At 50.9% G+C, this 15900-nt stretch overlaps 5 protein-coding genes across 5 annotated transcripts; 4 read left to right on the top strand and 1 right to left on the bottom strand.

Moving 5' to 3' along the window:
- Positions 1-903: 903 nt before the first annotated feature.
- APUU_61202A (uncharacterized protein) lies at positions 904-1752 on the top strand (the record flags this gene model as incomplete). The annotated part of the gene is made up of 1 exon (XM_041694517.1): positions 904-1752. The coding sequence occupies one exon, from the start codon at positions 904-906 to the stop codon at positions 1750-1752; it is 849 nt and encodes a 282-aa protein (XP_041560340.1).
- Positions 1753-2724: 972 nt separating this feature from the next.
- On the top strand, positions 2725-3737 carry DRE2 (electron carrier; the record flags this gene model as incomplete). Its single annotated transcript, XM_041694516.1, has 2 exons — positions 2725-3379; positions 3430-3737. 2 exons carry the CDS (start codon positions 2725-2727, stop codon positions 3735-3737), a joined length of 963 nt encoding a protein of 320 aa, XP_041560339.1.
- Positions 3738-4992: 1255 nt separating this feature from the next.
- Positions 4993-6450, top strand: APUU_61200A (cell wall mannoprotein 1 family protein; the record flags this gene model as incomplete). The annotated part of the gene is made up of 1 exon (XM_041694515.1): positions 4993-6450. The coding sequence occupies one exon, from the start codon at positions 4993-4995 to the stop codon at positions 6448-6450; it is 1458 nt and encodes a 485-aa protein (XP_041560338.1).
- A 1017-nt stretch (positions 6451-7467) lies between these two features.
- YKT6 (palmitoyltransferase YKT6) lies at positions 7468-8294 on the top strand (the record flags this gene model as incomplete). The annotated part of the gene is made up of 4 exons (XM_041694514.1): positions 7468-7506; positions 7553-7718; positions 7821-8101; positions 8175-8294. The coding sequence occupies 4 exons, from the start codon at positions 7468-7470 to the stop codon at positions 8292-8294; spliced, it is 606 nt and encodes a 201-aa protein (XP_041560337.1).
- A 672-nt stretch (positions 8295-8966) lies between these two features.
- APUU_61198S (uncharacterized protein) lies at positions 8967-13389 on the bottom strand (the record flags this gene model as incomplete). The annotated part of the gene is made up of 4 exons (XM_041694513.1): positions 8967-10757; positions 10806-11543; positions 11596-12621; positions 12670-13389. 4 exons carry the CDS (start codon positions 13387-13389, stop codon positions 8967-8969), a joined length of 4275 nt encoding a protein of 1424 aa, XP_041560336.1.
- Positions 13390-15900: the final 2511 nt, after the last annotated feature.

The following is a 15900-nucleotide window of genomic DNA, read 5'->3' as shown; positions in this document are numbered from 1 at the left end:
TGCGGAATCTTCTGTCCATAACGGTGAACTGGGTAAAGTTCCCGAACCTTGTACCTAACATAGGTATTTATGGCTGCCTCAAGATGATCAAAGTGCAGCTCCAAACCAATGCCAACATCTTGGGTGGTATTTAAGAGCTCCCGATCAGCATCGTCCAAAGGCCGACTGGTCAATAACCATCTAACACCCGGATATAAAGGGAGGAGCAAGAGTATCTATAAAAGTCTACCTGTTTACTAGAACTCTTCATCAACACTAACTATCCGTGACTAACCAAGCATCATTACTGAAGTCTTTCTTTACCTCTCTTATAAAAGTACCTTGTATACTAAGTCCCTCAGGTTCAGGCACTCTATTCTGACGGCTCGGTCCGGCTCCGTCCTTCCCATTGCCAATCAATCATGACTGGGTAAACAGTTGAGGGCACAGTCGACGTCTCCAGTCGAGATAGCGATTGCCCCAAAGAGGTTAGAGGCTTTTGGGGTGTTGTTTAGTAGTGTCTAGCTGGTTCATTCTTTTCGGCTATGTTCCTCTCGTTGGGTCGGAAATCATTTGAGAACTGCTCATCGACGGGTACTTGCAGGGATTCGGTCCTTACACTTAACTCCTGTCTCATAGAACAATTGTCAGTGTGCTGGGAGATGAAATCACATTCAGCCAGCTGTGTTGTTTGCTCCTCGGGGAAGGTCCTGCCTGGCACCTTCCTCGCTTCCAACAGAGAAGCATAGGCATTTCATCATCCAAACATCGCAGCCTGAGTCTCGGCATCACCCAAATACTGAGTGCTTTCCTTCTCACTTCAAGACGCGACATAAATCCCAACAGGCACTTCTATCCCCGCCTCTCCTTCCAGGCCCATTATTGAGCAGGCCAACGGTTCTTCCGAGTTTTGGTCCGAGAACAATGGCCGTAATCACCTTGTTGCCTCTTATCTCCGCTTGTCATATTTCACTCCTGGTTCGTATTCTGGCCCTCATAATCCAATTCCATGGGTTTCCTTTGCTCTGCGGCTGTTTCTGGTTACCGGAGGGCATAATCACCGCCGCTAGTGGAATAATTGACGAGAATGTTCCGCTCTTCATAAAGGTCTCTTACTGGGGGCTGTCGTTTGCTCAGATAGTTATCTCACTTATGGATAATCCACGCGATGATGGCATTGAGTGCAGACTCATCGATGATGCTTTAACAAAATACCGCTTCCACCGTTTGGCCGAACTGAATCGAATATTTGACCGGCTTCGTACACCCAGGCGCGATAGACGTGTTGTCGATGCGTTTGCGAGGTTATGGATAGACGTACTTAGGATCATATGCATGGTCTACAAGTACGATATATGCAATGGAACATGTCGTCACTGTGGCAGAGATGATGGATCCAAAATTCTCACGTCAGACGATCTTAGAGACCTCCGTCAAGGGATTCTGGAATGTATCCAGAGCACTGACAGCTACTGCGAAGTCATTGATCTCTATCGCGAGGCGGTTGATCACTTCAGAACGCCTGCCGACAATCGCAGCACCTCTAATGACAATCAATGCTGCGATGGCCTCTACTTCCAAATAGAGGCCTTGGCTCAACGTGTTGAGGGACTACGGGATAGGTGCTCGAAAATGAGTGTTTGGAAGCGGGCCTGGTGTCGACCCCTCGTCGAGCATTTCAATGATGGTCTGAAACCTCTGCTTATGGATATCATTCGGGAGGATCTTGACGGTCCAACCGGGGAACAGATGTTGAAACGGCCAGAGAAATAAACTCACGTGTTACCTCGCTGTGTGGCTCTTCAAAGGACCGACTAGTTATGCTCAGAGCCCATTGTATTATACTAGTTGTGATTAGGCGAATTCTGGTGTCCAGCAGTTAAACAGATGTCATTCTTCCAAGAGTTTTAAAATTCGATGCTGATCCTATATAACTTAGAATAGCTTTGTATTCGAGCTTAGATTTCTGTCAAAGTACTGCTGTTCAGCGAGAGCGTGCCATTATATATTTCGCTTTCGCAGGTTTGCTCACCAATCAATCGGGTTCAACCACTGAGATATGTTGTATGGTCTATGCGTTGGTTCTAGACTATGCAGTACTTCCTGTCTCAGTCTATCAGGCATCAGAGTCAAACACAATCAGGTACAAAGAGTCTCCGAGGTCGCCTGCGATGCTCTTGGAGATTGAGTGTGACATCATCGAAATACCGCATTCGGCCTGCCTTCACCATAAGTGGGGGAACAGGGATTAGTAATAGAACCACCGCCAGTGAGTCAAAAGGAGGTGATCCGGTATCGGGGCCGACTATTGTTTCAACTTTCCAGTCAAAACTCATTTAGCTGTTCTTTGATTGGTTCTGGATGCATTAAAATACAGATAGCGCCCGAGTTTGTGACAAAATAACAAGACAATACGCAGTGTGTTTCTCCGCGGATCACGTGCGGCATGTTACCCCTCCAGTGCTGATTGATAAGAATTCGCTGACCAAGCGGCCGCCTGACACCTTCAATTGGAGATCTCTGATCCTGCATGATAATTATTACCGCTCCTCGTTATCTGCGTTTGGGATTCGTTTCTCCAACGATTCCATCTCCTCATCCATTGCCTCTCGCCTCGATTCCTCCCACTGCACCTAGTCGAAACGTCCTGACCAACCCCCTCCCTGCCTTCGAGGCAGAAATTTGTCGATTGACCTCCATCCCACGTTCCTCCCTGTAACTTTATACATACGGCCGATAGACACCATGGCTCCCTCTATTGTGAGCATCGATACAACGCCTGACTTCGACATGACGCCTGCTCCCTCAAAGTCGGTCAACGCTGGCAACCGCACACTGCTCCTCGCTCCTCCATCCATCGCCACCCAAGAGGATAAACTACGTGCGCTCTTCACAACCTACGACCGGAACACGACCGACCTGCAAATGCTCGACCGTGTCTCTGCCGGCTTTGTCTCCCTTCCTTCAAGCACATACGACCTCGTTCTCGTCCTCACAGACACAGATGGCACTCGCCGGTCCGAGGCCCTCCAACTGCTCAAGCGGGAGGTTTATGCGGCCGTTATCCCGGCTATGAAGGGTGGTGGCAAGCTACAGACTCAAGACAACTTCTTTGGAGAGGCAGAAGAGCGGGAGGCTGTCCTGGCCGGACTCGTGAAGTCACAGAGTGGATTCGAGAAGTTGGACGTGAGCACTGGTGTTGCAGTACCCTTGAAGCTGGGGCGGAAGAAGAAGACGGCTCCCGCCCCGACCCCGGCTCCGGCTCCGGCTCCGGCTCCCGTTGTGCAGCCGCCTCCGATCATCAGTTCTGAGGATAACGACCTGAATGACGATGACGATGAGCTGATTGATGAGGATACTCTTCTGTCCGCGGATGATCTGAAGAGACCGATTGTACAACGTAAGTGACCACCTAACCTTACTCTTGAGGGTCAAACTAACCCGCTTTAGCCCCAGAATGCCGACCAAAGCCCGGCAAGAGACGCCGCGCTTGCAAGGATTGCACTTGTGGTCTAGCCGCTCAGATGGAGTCCGAAGACAAGGACCGCCGTGAGGCAGCTGACAAGGACCTGAACGTCATGAAGCTCGAGTCGGACGACTTGAACGAACTAGACTTCACCGTGCAAGGGAAGACAGGCTCCTGCGGTAGCTGTGCACTTGGTGATGCGTTCAGATGTGACGGCTGCCCGTTCATTGGTCTTCCGGCGTTCAAGCCAGGCCAGGAGGTCCAGATCCTGAACGATGTTGCCCAGCTATGATCTGTTTATGTTATGCTTGGATTGGTCAATGGAGCTGGGTTTTGCTTTGGAAGTTCCGTGGCGTTAAGCTGGATTTCGCTCTAGGTACCCTTAGATAAAATGGTTTATTGCTGGCATTGGGCGACTGGTCTCGGGTTTATATTTAGATAATGATACAATGTTTTTCATAACCATCCGTCATCTACTGTCAGTCGAGCAGGCCCTGTATCACTATGGCATTCGCAATAGTGGAACACTGGTTTCAAAAAGTGGTGATAATAGCCCATATTTGCTTCTCACCTTGGCGAATGGTCCCTGATGTTGATGATGGGACCTCGGCCTGACTTGTGTGTTACTCCAGTTTCATTCCTTCCTCTTCACAACCATCGAGTCCCCGGATCACGGAATGAATTCACTCTTCGCTCTTTAGACTTCCACTGTCTCGAATTTTATTCTCTTCTCCCTTCTTCACTCACCACTCAGAAGTTCTGGCGAGTCACCATTTCACTTGGTCGCCTCGCCCCTCGCCTCTCACCAGCCCACCAACTCTTTACCTAGTCGACGCCGAGTCACCAGAACCGGCGCCATCGAATGTGAGATGTCTCAGAACCCCCCCGACTGTGGCTTAACAACGCCCGACAAAAGTGGTCAGTGAAATTGCCGACGCCAAACTCTTGTGGCACGGGTCAGGCAGTTCCTCGAATCACGCATAGCTAGTGCATTCTAACTTGATTAGCCTCTAACAGTCCCTGAGAAAATAACGGCATACCAAGCCTTGATGTTCGCGTGCACTTCCTGCACTGGATTAGCTTGGTTGCATACTTGGGCTCCTTCGCATCGGCGCCATTGACTTTTCCAGTGTGTAACCAAACACCGCCCTTTAGCTCCGACTAGGGCTGAGACGGGTCCAGTAGGTGCGCGGTTCGTTGTGACTCGCGCTTACCAGTCGAAGCCGGCTCCCTGAGAACCTGGAAAAATGCATGGTATCCGGGAAGGCGAGCCTAATGTGCTGGCGGGATGATTGGCATGTGCTCTGAACCACCGGAGTCAAATACACTGCTACTCTCCTTGGGCATTTGAGGAATTCCTGGTTCTAGACCGCGCTGGCACACCTACACTCGTTTGGGCTGTGAATCCCTTTCTCTGTGAATTCCTCAGGCTGTAGATTCACCCGGCTGTGAATCTCCTATGCTGTGAATGTCTATTGCTAGTACTTAATCCCCCCAAAGTCTCCACTTGATATCTGACTATCCATCTACAACGCATTTATCCCACGATGAGGTTTCAACCAACTCTCCTCCTCGCTGGCCTTGGGCTCATGACAACGGTCTTCGCCACGCCGACCAACTTTATCCGCGAGCGAACACTCGTTAAACGCGATGCTGCAGCAATCCAGAGCAACATTGCCAGCATAAACAGCAAGACCATTGCCCTAGCAGACGACATTACAAGGTACACTGGCGGGGACACCTCAGCCATAGAAAAGACATCCACTGATCTTGTTGCTGCCATCAATGCTGGCACCGATGTTGTTCTTGGCGGGGATGACTTGACCTCAACAGATGCGTTGAGGCTGGTGGACCCTATTCAGACGTTGACAAAGAACGTCGACACTACCATCTCCGCCCTTATTGATAAGAAGGATCCGGTCGTCGATGCAGGCTCCGACCCATCGGTTTATGACCAGCTTCAGGGGCTGTTGGCCGCGGCCACTAGCTTTGCTGATGCTCTGACCAGCAAATTTCCGGAATCGCTCAAGGATACCGCCGATGAGTTGTCGTCTGGTATCAAAGCATCCATTCAGAAGGGAATCGATGCCTATGCTGCTGTTTCTACACCCACAACAACCGCGACCTCGACTACATCGACTACATCGACTACCTCGACTACCTCGAAAACGACGACTGGTACTCCTAGCCCAACCCAGACGACCACAACTCCGTCCCCTACTCGCACCCCGACCACGTCTGGGCCAGACGAGACAGGCACGTCCACTCCGTCCGAGACCGGTACAGAGACCCCTCTCCCATCAACCAGTGATCCCTGTGAAACCGGCACCGGGACTCTACCATCCATGTCGGAACCGTGTGAGACCGATACTGACAATCCGCCTGAGTCAACAGACTCGGAAACGGTGAATCCCCCTGGACCTACTGGCGGCTCTGACTCTGGCTCTGGCGCTGGCTCTGGCGCTGACTCTGACTCCGACTCCGGCACTAGCTCTGATTCTGATGCTGGATCTGGATCTGGCTCTGCTGGCTCTGACTATGGCTCTGGATCTGGCTCTGATTCTGATGCTGGGTCTGGATCTGGCTCTGCTGGCTCTGACTATGGCTCTGGATCTGGCGCTGGATCTGGCTCTGATTCCGATGCTGGCGCTGGATCTGGATCTGGATCTGGCGCTGGCTCTGGCTCTGGCTCTGATTCCGACACTGGCGCTGGCTCTGGATCTGGCGCTGGCTCTGGCTCTGGCTCTGATTCCGACACTGGCTCTGGCTCTGGATCTGGCTCTGGATCTGGCTCTGGTGCTGGCTCTGGTGCTGGCTCTGGTGCTGGCTCTGGTGCTGGGTCGGGCTCTGATTCCGACGCTGGCTCCGGCTCTGGCTCTGAGTCTGACTCCGGGACGGGTACAAGCCCTGAAACGTCCGAGTTTACTGGAGCTGCCGTCGTGAACACCCTCAAGCCTTCCCTGGCTGGTGCGATTGTCATCGCAGTCGTTGTTGTCATGCTCTGAACATAGTGTAACTGGTAGCAATTCTTTGTTAATGTTTACTCATATTGTCGCTCCAGTGTCATCTATCATTAAAATATTTCTTTAGTCCGTTATGTCTCCCAAACTTTATGATTATAGACCATACACAGTCCAACCTTAGACCGTTCAGTAGATACCTACGATTAGATATACCTGCCTATCTCCAAATATGCCTACTACCTCCAATCCGAGCCCAGAGTCTCACAAGCCTCCGAATTCCCATACCCATATCGACACCAGCAGGACTTCCACCAATACTCCTGGCAAACTCGATATCCGCCTTTGTATCCCCAACAACAACAGCGCCCTCACCCGTCTCAAGCCAAGGTGCCACATGTCCTATCCTCCCGTAGCCTCGGTCACAGAACATTCGTAAAACTCGCCGGGGCCGGCTTTCGCTCAGCTCCTGGTACCTGTCTTATCACTGATAATCAGGCTTTCAGGAATATGCCCATCCAGCCCATTATTTGCTAGCGCAGTCTGAACGGCAGCGACGCCCTTATTGCTTACAATGGCCATGGGTATATCACTTTCCTTGGTTTCGTGTAAGAGCGATCGGGCATCGGGGTAAGCGGTTATCAGGCCCTGACCGGCTGATGCATGGATATTTCGATACGTAGCTATCCAGACTTCAATTTCATGTTCAGATAGGGTGTCAAGGCTTGAATGGAACGGGCGAAATGTATCGGCTAGACCGATTCCAGAGGAAATCTGGGACTGGATAGCTGATCCTGGTTGTTAGTGTTGGAGAGGGTCCCGTCAAAGTCGAGAATCATGGGAGCTGGTTGGGGCATTGTGGGTGGATTGGAGAGGTAGACACTATGGACTCCGGAGACAAGGCAGGTGATATTAAGGGTCCTCGGCACGTGCGCGAACAAGCTATATTCTGCCGCCTAGCGCATACCTACACCGCCCTCCGGCATCACATTCACCTCCAAGCGTCCCATTCCTCAACACCCCACATTCTCCCGACCAGCTCTCTCACTCTCGTCCACCAAAATGGCCACATCCACGGAAACGAAGATCGTCTACATCGGCGTAAGCTCTGCGTTGCCTGAAGTCTCGCTTTTACTGACTCTTCTAGATTCTCCGAAACGCACAACCCGACCCGATCGAGCTATGTTGCGAGCGGGAGCTGAGCAGCTACTCCCGTTTCACCCGCGGGAGCATCTCAGAATTCACAACCATGTTTAGCAAGATCCTGACGGGGCACGTTCAGAATAACAGTCGAAAGGAAGTTCATGAAAAGGGTATGTTTTGATTCCGGCATGATTCCTGGAGTATTCAAGCGCCTTTTTTCTGTTTGAGCCTGTTTGGGGGCCAGGGAGCGTCTCTAACGACATTCAACTTAGAATTTGTCTTCCACGTTTACTCTAACAATGATGGCATCACCGGTGTTGCTATCACCAACGAGGGATACCCCTCCAGAATTGCTGCTGGGCTCATCGGCAAGATCGTCAACGAATTCTGCGTCGATAACCGCGACGCAAAAACTGCGACCGGACCTGTCCCTTTCCCGGCCCTCAAAGAGTACATCGATAAATACCAAAGACCCCAAAATGTGGATAACATCACCCAAATCACCGAGCAGCTTGAGGATACAAAGGTTACTTTACATAAAACCATCGAGAGTGTAAGTCTTGCCTTCTCTTATCTCCATCCCACGCTTCCACTGTGGACACTTTCCCTAACAGTGATTTGCCCAGCTCCTGGAACGTGGTGAGAAACTCGACGATCTAGTCCAGAAGAGCGAGGGTCTCAGCTCTCAAAGCAAAATGTTCTACACGAGCGCGAAGAAGCAGAACTCCTGCTGCATCATCATGTGAATCACGAACCAGCGTCCATTTATGCCACATTACGATCTCTCGCTCTCTCTATATTTACAGGACTTTATTTCTGGCGACCTCGTTACATCCTTGAGCTTACTATCCTTTCGCTTACTTGGCCTACTATGTCTGAATTATGCATGATGAAGAGATTTTCGCGCTACAACTCCTTGATATCCTGAGTCTCTGTTGGTGTTTGAAGATGACCACAATAATGATGATAATTATATAAGTAGCTCCGCTTCTTCGCTTCTCTCCACTCTGGCAGGAATCTGCAGGTGCTTTTTAAATAACGTCCTCTTCGGCATCATATCTCGTGTATGCTAGATAGAAAGCACATGGATGAACAATTGGCAATTTTTTTTATCAGATTTGTCCGAAAAAGAATTACTATCTACTAAAACTGAGTGTTGTGTATCAAATTAACAACTCCCGCAATGCAGTCCATCGATCTGTCTAGTCAACGTCGCAAATTCAAATGCAGCACATATCCCAACATAACACGGGTGGAAGGTTCAGAGGGGAGATCGAGAGGGTGGGGGTAATCATCAAAAAAGGAAGAAACCAGAAAAAAAAACAAAGCAAGGATTATCTATATAGCGCTCAACATCGCTCATATGAAACGAATCAATCGGCTAGGAATGTAAGCAGAGCTCAGCTAGCTTACTTCATTTACTCCTCCGCCTTCTTCGAAGCCTTTGTTCTCAACTTCATGAGCCCATACACCAACGCGTAACTGCTGATGACGAAGAGCCCGACGAGCGCCGTGTCCCGCCATCCGTAGTAGTAGTCCTTCAAGTTCAGACTATACAGGTAGTCGCTTCCACGTGTGTACTGGCAGACCTGGCACTGGGCGGTAGCGTCAGGGTTGACCAGGTTGGCGCGGGCACCCATGCCCTGCATGAAACCCGAGAGGTACTCGCGACAAGTCGAGCCGTTGGGTGGGTCGAATGTAGCGAACTCTGCTTCGCGGCACTTGATGTCCGTGTCAAAGACGGTGAATGTAAGGAGACTGCCCATGAGGTAGTTGAAGGGGTTGAGGTAGTAGATCCAGTAGCGCCAGAAGGCTTGGATCTGGGCGTAGGGGACAAGGACACCGCAGAAGGAGACGAGGGTTCCGATGACGAGGGGGTTTGTGAGGGTTGCGAAAACGGCGTTGGGCGCGTAGGCGGAGATGAACTGGCCGATTCCGGTGTAGAGACCCTCGTAGAGAAGCATGACGAAGAAGACAGCGCCGGCTTTATCAGAGCTTGTGGGGAGGCCGGTTTGGTAGTAGAAGCAAACGAAGTAGAGGACTGCGCAGAGGACAAGGTAGGGAAGTTCGGAGATGATAAGACCTGTTACAAAGGCAATCCAGGAGTACATTCTGGATTTCTTTTCACGGGCGTCGTAGATGTCGCGGCGTTCAATGAACATTGGCTGGAGTTGAGCGATGGCGCCTGGAGCAACGAAAATAAAGTTAAACAGGGAGAAGAGCTTCAGTTGTAGCTCAGTGACAGATTCACCCATCTTCCAGAACGAGAAACCATTGAACAGAGCAGAACCAACGTGCAGCGCGAGCTTATTGTTGACATAGTCAGTATTCCGGTAGACAGCAAGACAAGTTCTCTTGGTGACGATCACAGTCTGTTGCCAGAGCGGCATAGCGAATTCATGTCCATCATCAACAGTTCCCGCTGGTTTAGAAGATGCGTCGCTAACAATCCGGTCGAGTTCCTGTTTTGCGTTTGTGTGCTCGGGAGAGGCCTTCCAAATCTCATGCCAATCGCGGCCCTGCGAGAGAGTCCCAGAGACGACGTCGATCATGTGTTCAGCAGGGTTGGCATTGGGAGGGCAAGGAGCGCCATGACGAGCAAAGTAGTCCTTCACAGTTGAGCCGTTATCACCGATGTCACCGAAGTAAACCATCTTTCCACCCTTGGCAAGGAGTAACAAGCTGTCGAATTCAGCAAAAAGCTGAGCAGAAGGCTGGTGAATTGTCACGAGCACAGCCTGGCCGACATCAGCCAATTTTCGGAGGAAGCGAACAGTGTTATAGGCAGATTGGCCGTCAAGGCCGGATGTAGGCTCGTCAAGGAAGATCAGAATACTGGGCTTAGACACTAGTTCGACACCAATGGTGACTCTCTTGCGCTGTTCAACGCTCAGTCCAGCGCCGATGCGACCAATGAGGGTGTCAGCGATGTCGTGCAGTTCCAAAAGATCAATGATAACATTAACGTATTTCAGCTTTTCCTCGCGGGGTGTTGTGCGTGGCTGTCGTAGAAGCGCAGAGAATTCCAAAGCCTCACGGACAGTAGCATAAGGTTCGTGGACATCGAGTTGTTCACAGTAACCTGCCGAGCGCTGGAAAGAGATGGGAAGCGGGCGTCCGTCGACTAAAACCGATCCGTGGATTGTACCAGCAGTCTTGCGTTGAGCAAGGACATCGAGCAAGGTTGTCTTCCCAGCACCAGATGACCCCTAGACACTTGTTAGCTGTTATTCAAAATTCGAGATAAGGTCACATACCATAAGAGCGCCCAGCATTCCTGGCTTCACCCATCCGTACACCTCGTTGAGCAACTGACGATCCCCAGACGGGGTCTTGACGGTATAACTCAGATCCTTCCAGGTAAACACAGAGGTATTGCGGACAAGCTGGTTGTCAATTTCGCTCGAATCCTGTACGCCGCCCTCCTGGGTCTTCTTGGAGGACTTCTCGTTTGGCTGGGATTCTTCATCCTTGCGAACGTTCTGGCGGTTTCGTTCCACACTTTCACGGGGGATCAAAAGGGATGGGCCGTCCTCGGAGGAACCCTTCCAGCGAGTGGTAGCGACAATGGTAACAAAGACGAAAAGAGCCCACCAGGCCCAGAGGATTCCAAAGTTACGCCAAATGTGGGAGCGGCTGTACGAAAGCGATGCCAGGTAGTTGTCACCAGTAACATAATTCATGCCAGGGATAGCACCTCCAACACCAGTGCAAGACTGAGTGGTAGCGTTTTCGTAGCCCGGCCCGCTGGGGACAAGGTTGGTGCCCACACATGGAATAATCTTGCCCTTGAACTCGTTGGAAAGCAAGGCGTCAAAGCCATAGGCGAGCGGATCAATCCAGTAAATCCAAACAAACCAAGGGTGCATTTCCGGCTTCCGAATCATATAACCAGTGTACATAATCAGAGCCGAAATAAGGAAACCCGAGACCTTGGACGCATCATCAAATGTCTTGAAGGCGGCTCCACAAGCTCGGAAAACCGCAGTCATCGCCTATTAGACATAAGTATATGGGTTTCATCGGGTTATGTTGTGTCGAGCTTACCATTGTAGTTGCGAATACCAAAACCCAGTAGGTAAAGAATGTTCCCGCGTCCATTTCAAGACCGACCATGAAATAAACAGGCAGCGCGAAAATAGTGACCTGGAATATCAAAACAGGTATATCCGCGGCGATCTGCGCAAGACAAAAGGCTGCGGGGTGGAAAAATGCGAAGGATTTGTGTTTTATTAGCACCGGTCGTCCTTGGAATGAATCCGTCACTTCAGACATAGCCAGGAGGGAATTGTAGAGCAGAGAGAAGAACAGAGCACCAGATTTGACAAAGAGACCACCCGAGTTGTTGGGGGCGTCGTAGAAAAGAGAACCTGCAATCAGAGCCTGAATGAAAGTCGACACCTGCTTGATGATGAACGTGGCTTTGTCACCCCACAGGATTTGGTATTGTCGCATGATACAAATCTTGACTTGGTTGATAAAGTCAACTGTAAACGGGCTGCTCCTGGGCAGCTGCTTCGCTTTTTCCTCGGAAACAGCCTGCTTGAAATCTTCTGTCCTTTGCTTGGCGAATTCGCTGTCAGGGTAGTCGTATTGGCTGATCATGTCTGATTTCACCACAGACTTGTCGTACTCCTCGAGCATGGCGTTGGCATTCCGGGGAAAGCGCGCCTCGAACCCGGAGCGGATTTTACGCTCAGTTGGAACGGTAACACCGGTCAAGAAGTCAGCGACATTGGAACCATCGCGGCAGATGAATCCGAGAGCCTCCATATAGGGCTTAGCTTGGGTCATTGGTCCGTAGTAGATCTGCTTTCCCTCATCCAAAACCAAAACCTTGTCGAAAAGATCATAAATACCGTTGCCAGCTTGATATAACGTGACGATAGTGGACAAGCCCAAGACATCAGTCATGGCGCGGACAGCCCTAGTCCACTCAAGGGCGGTGCTGGCGTCGAGACCTCGAGTGCTGTTATCCCAGCAGAAGACAGATGCGCGAGTAGCCAGGCACTCGATGATTGAAACACGTTTGCGCTCACCACCGGAAACACCCCGGATGAATTCATTACCGACCTGCATCTTTTAGCTCGGCTGAACCAAAAGAGGGAAATTGGGAATTACCTTTGTATCAACAGTGTGTGAGATGCCCATTGACTCGAGCAAGAACTTGCGGGTTTCCTCACGTTGGGCTTCCGCCGACTCAACCCCGCTCGGTAGCCGGTACGGGACCTTCAGTCGCGTTGCAAAGTCCATGGTCTCGCCCACGGTCAAACTCGGAAAGAACAGCTCCTCCTCGGTGTTCATGACAATCTGGCCACGATACTGAGTAGCTTCTTTTGCCGTCATGGACCCGTACCGAACGTCTCCTTCGACAGACTTGTAGCCGAGTCGTTGGTTGGCGAGCATTTTCAGCAGAGTCGTGCAACCTGAGCCTGGGCGACCCAGGACCAGGAGCATCTCGCCTGGTTTCACGCAGCCGTGACTGTTGTCGAGAATAGTTCGCAGCGGAGGCTTGTTGCGGGATTCCCCGATCAACTTCGGGACGTTGAACTGAGAGAGGAAGTTTTCTTGGACAGCGGCCTCTGCGCTGACAACCTCAACGCTGAGGTTATTCCATGTGACACCTAATTCCCGACGCTTGAACCCGGACTGCACTTCGCGTTCATGCTGCTCCTTCACTTGAGGCATCAAAGTCCACCCGTCGGCGCGGCTGACATTTTGTCCCGGAGTCGGGGAGGAATCCTCACCCAAGACAGTGGTTGCACTATCTGAATCCCTGCTCACCATAGTCTCCCTAGACTCATGGGGCCCGGTCGTGTCTTCGACCTTGAGGGAAGACATGGTGACGTAGTAATCGCAGGCCGATGCGTCGTGAAAAGGAAATTCTCAACGATCAGCAACCGTGCCGGGGGGTTGCCTCAGAAGTATATAAACACCCGCCTGGGATGTGGGTCAGAAGCCATGACCCAGAGCACCTGAAAAGACAGCAAACGGGACATGAATCTGCCCGAGCCCGGGCCCTGGGGGTCCACATGTCTCTCCTATTTCCGATATTGTTGGTCGATAAGGCAAACACATCCGCTGAGTCAAAGGTGGAAACCGCAGACGTTCTCGCACGAAGCGAGGAAGGGCAGTGGAGCACAGCCATCTTACAGTCAGATGGAGCAATCCGGAATTGGTTTGTCAGTCGACGCAGCAGAGACTTTTTTTCTGACCATTTTCTTGACTGCGCCGAGTCGAGAGAAAGAGAGATTGTGGGTCAGCGTCGGCGGTCGGAGCTGGAGCTCCGAGTGAGAGTCCGACTCTAAGCCGCTGAGTAAGCGGCTTTCAAATGCCGCAGCCAATCGGACGGGTCTGTTTGCCCAGTATGTCCGAATCCGATGAGTCAGCGGAGGCTGCAATCTGCCAATCTTGGCAGTTTGACCTGAAAGGCTGAAACCACAACCACGCCTGAGGCGTCCTCGACTGCTCGTATCAGAGTTATCTGATCAACATCATCGCACCCGAAGGGCAGGGATGTTCCCGGCATCTGCTCTTCCTTAGCTCACTCATACTCGGCTTTTGACGTCTCGCCGATTAACGCCGGATTGACGCTGGAAATCTTAGAGCAGAAGGCTATCAGTTCTATCAGTTCGCCGACAACTGGCGTCATCGTTCGCCTTCTGAGCTTGTCCTGCATGTTACCTAATTCTGCAGTCTGTACATACAGTGCACTGATCATATGCACGACTATCGAAAACCACGTGTTATTTCGTAACCGGGCTCCTCCACGTTGGGCTGGAACTGCCATGAACTCCTTGCTCTTTGCAGCTCCTGGCCATGTGGTGAGTCACGGAATTCTGTCTAACATGTCTCGTTCTCGCATTGACTAAGGTTTCGGACTCGTGAACAATTCCAAGGTTGGTATCCCTGGCAGTGATCCAGCCTCTGTCAACCACCCGGACTCGATATCCAGCTCAATGGCACTGTGGAGACCCGCCAAGCATGAGAATTCACCCGTCAGCCCTTTGCGTGTGGAGGTTTCCCGCGAGGTTTCCCGTTTGATGTTTTGGCCAGTTCGAGATCTTCATTGGCGTGCTCGGACACGGATTTTGCAACGTCGCTGGTCCGATCTCCGACTGCCGATCTGACTGCGTGCTGGTTACTCAATCAACAATATGTCAGGAAGCTGGAACAGCCCCGGAAAGCTCAAAGGCGTCAGCATTTGCGCTTGCCGCTTACCAATTGCTACTCTCGAACCTGAGATGAGGTTCTTGCATTACCAGATTGGAAAGAAAATCGTAGCCTAAAATGATATTTGTGAAGGACTGAAGGCTACGGACGGACACCCTTGTCCGCAGACACTATGGGGGATTACTTGACCCTATCCTTAGTTCCTTATTCCTGAGACCTGGACCCTACACTAAGTATCAGTCTCTTCAATCGTCGGAAATTACTTCACGGTACTGGCCAGCAATCGGCTTCCCGTCGCTATCTCCGAGTCCGAGCCTGCCTGGCCTGGGTGTTGGAGATTGGCAGCCTAGCAGGGTTCCTGACATGCCGTTCCCGCCGAACCGTGTGTTTGTGTTTTCTATTATTATTTATTAATAATTTAAAATATAATAACGCCATCATTATAGGACTCATCTCAGGCCCCGAGTATCATCGCCACAGCTGAACAGGTTCGTTCTAAAAACAGCTATCGTAACCCAGAGTATGGCCCAGCCTTGTGTCCATCTCTATATATCTCAGCCTCAACATTTTTTACGCAGTAATAGGATAGGGGTTCCCCAACAGCAATGGTTTAACACTATTGATTCATCTATTTTCGATAACCTTGCAATTTCTTTGTTGCTGAGCCCACTCAAAGAGAAGCGCGTCCCGCCGTAATTCTGGGATTAATCCTCGCCTGTGTAACCCATCAATAAATAGCCAAAACATCCCCTCCCTATGCGCAAAACTCGGCCACAATGCTGACTGCAGCTATCCACGTGGCTGATCAAGAGAACCCGGAAAATACGCTTTCATCAACCCTGCTTCTCTGAAACGCGATCTAAGTAACGCCATCAAATTTTGCCGTAGTACACCCAAAATCTCACAGCTTGGCCATATAGTCGGGGCGCTGGCATTGACCCAGCATCAAGCCAGCCTGCGTCCTTGTGGAATATCAACGTCATTTTTACCAACATCTGGCGGGACTTTCTTACAAAGGGCGTTTAGTTGCACAAGCACCAAACAAATAGCGGTGGCCCGCTCCATCGCGCAATGGAATATTGTCAATCGAGGCCCCGACAGTGGAATATCCGGAAAAGATAGATTTATATTACCTACAGTCTAATATATTCGTAGCGTCGACTCGAAAGACTAAAAAAA

Source organism: Aspergillus puulaauensis, chromosome 6 (genome assembly GCF_016861865.1).
Source record: "Aspergillus puulaauensis MK2 DNA, chromosome 6, nearly complete sequence".
Lineage (NCBI taxonomy): Eukaryota > Fungi > Ascomycota > Eurotiomycetes > Eurotiales > Aspergillaceae > Aspergillus > Aspergillus puulaauensis.
The sequence above is the reverse complement of the archived record's forward strand: the minus strand, read 5'-3'. Positions and strand labels throughout refer to the sequence as shown.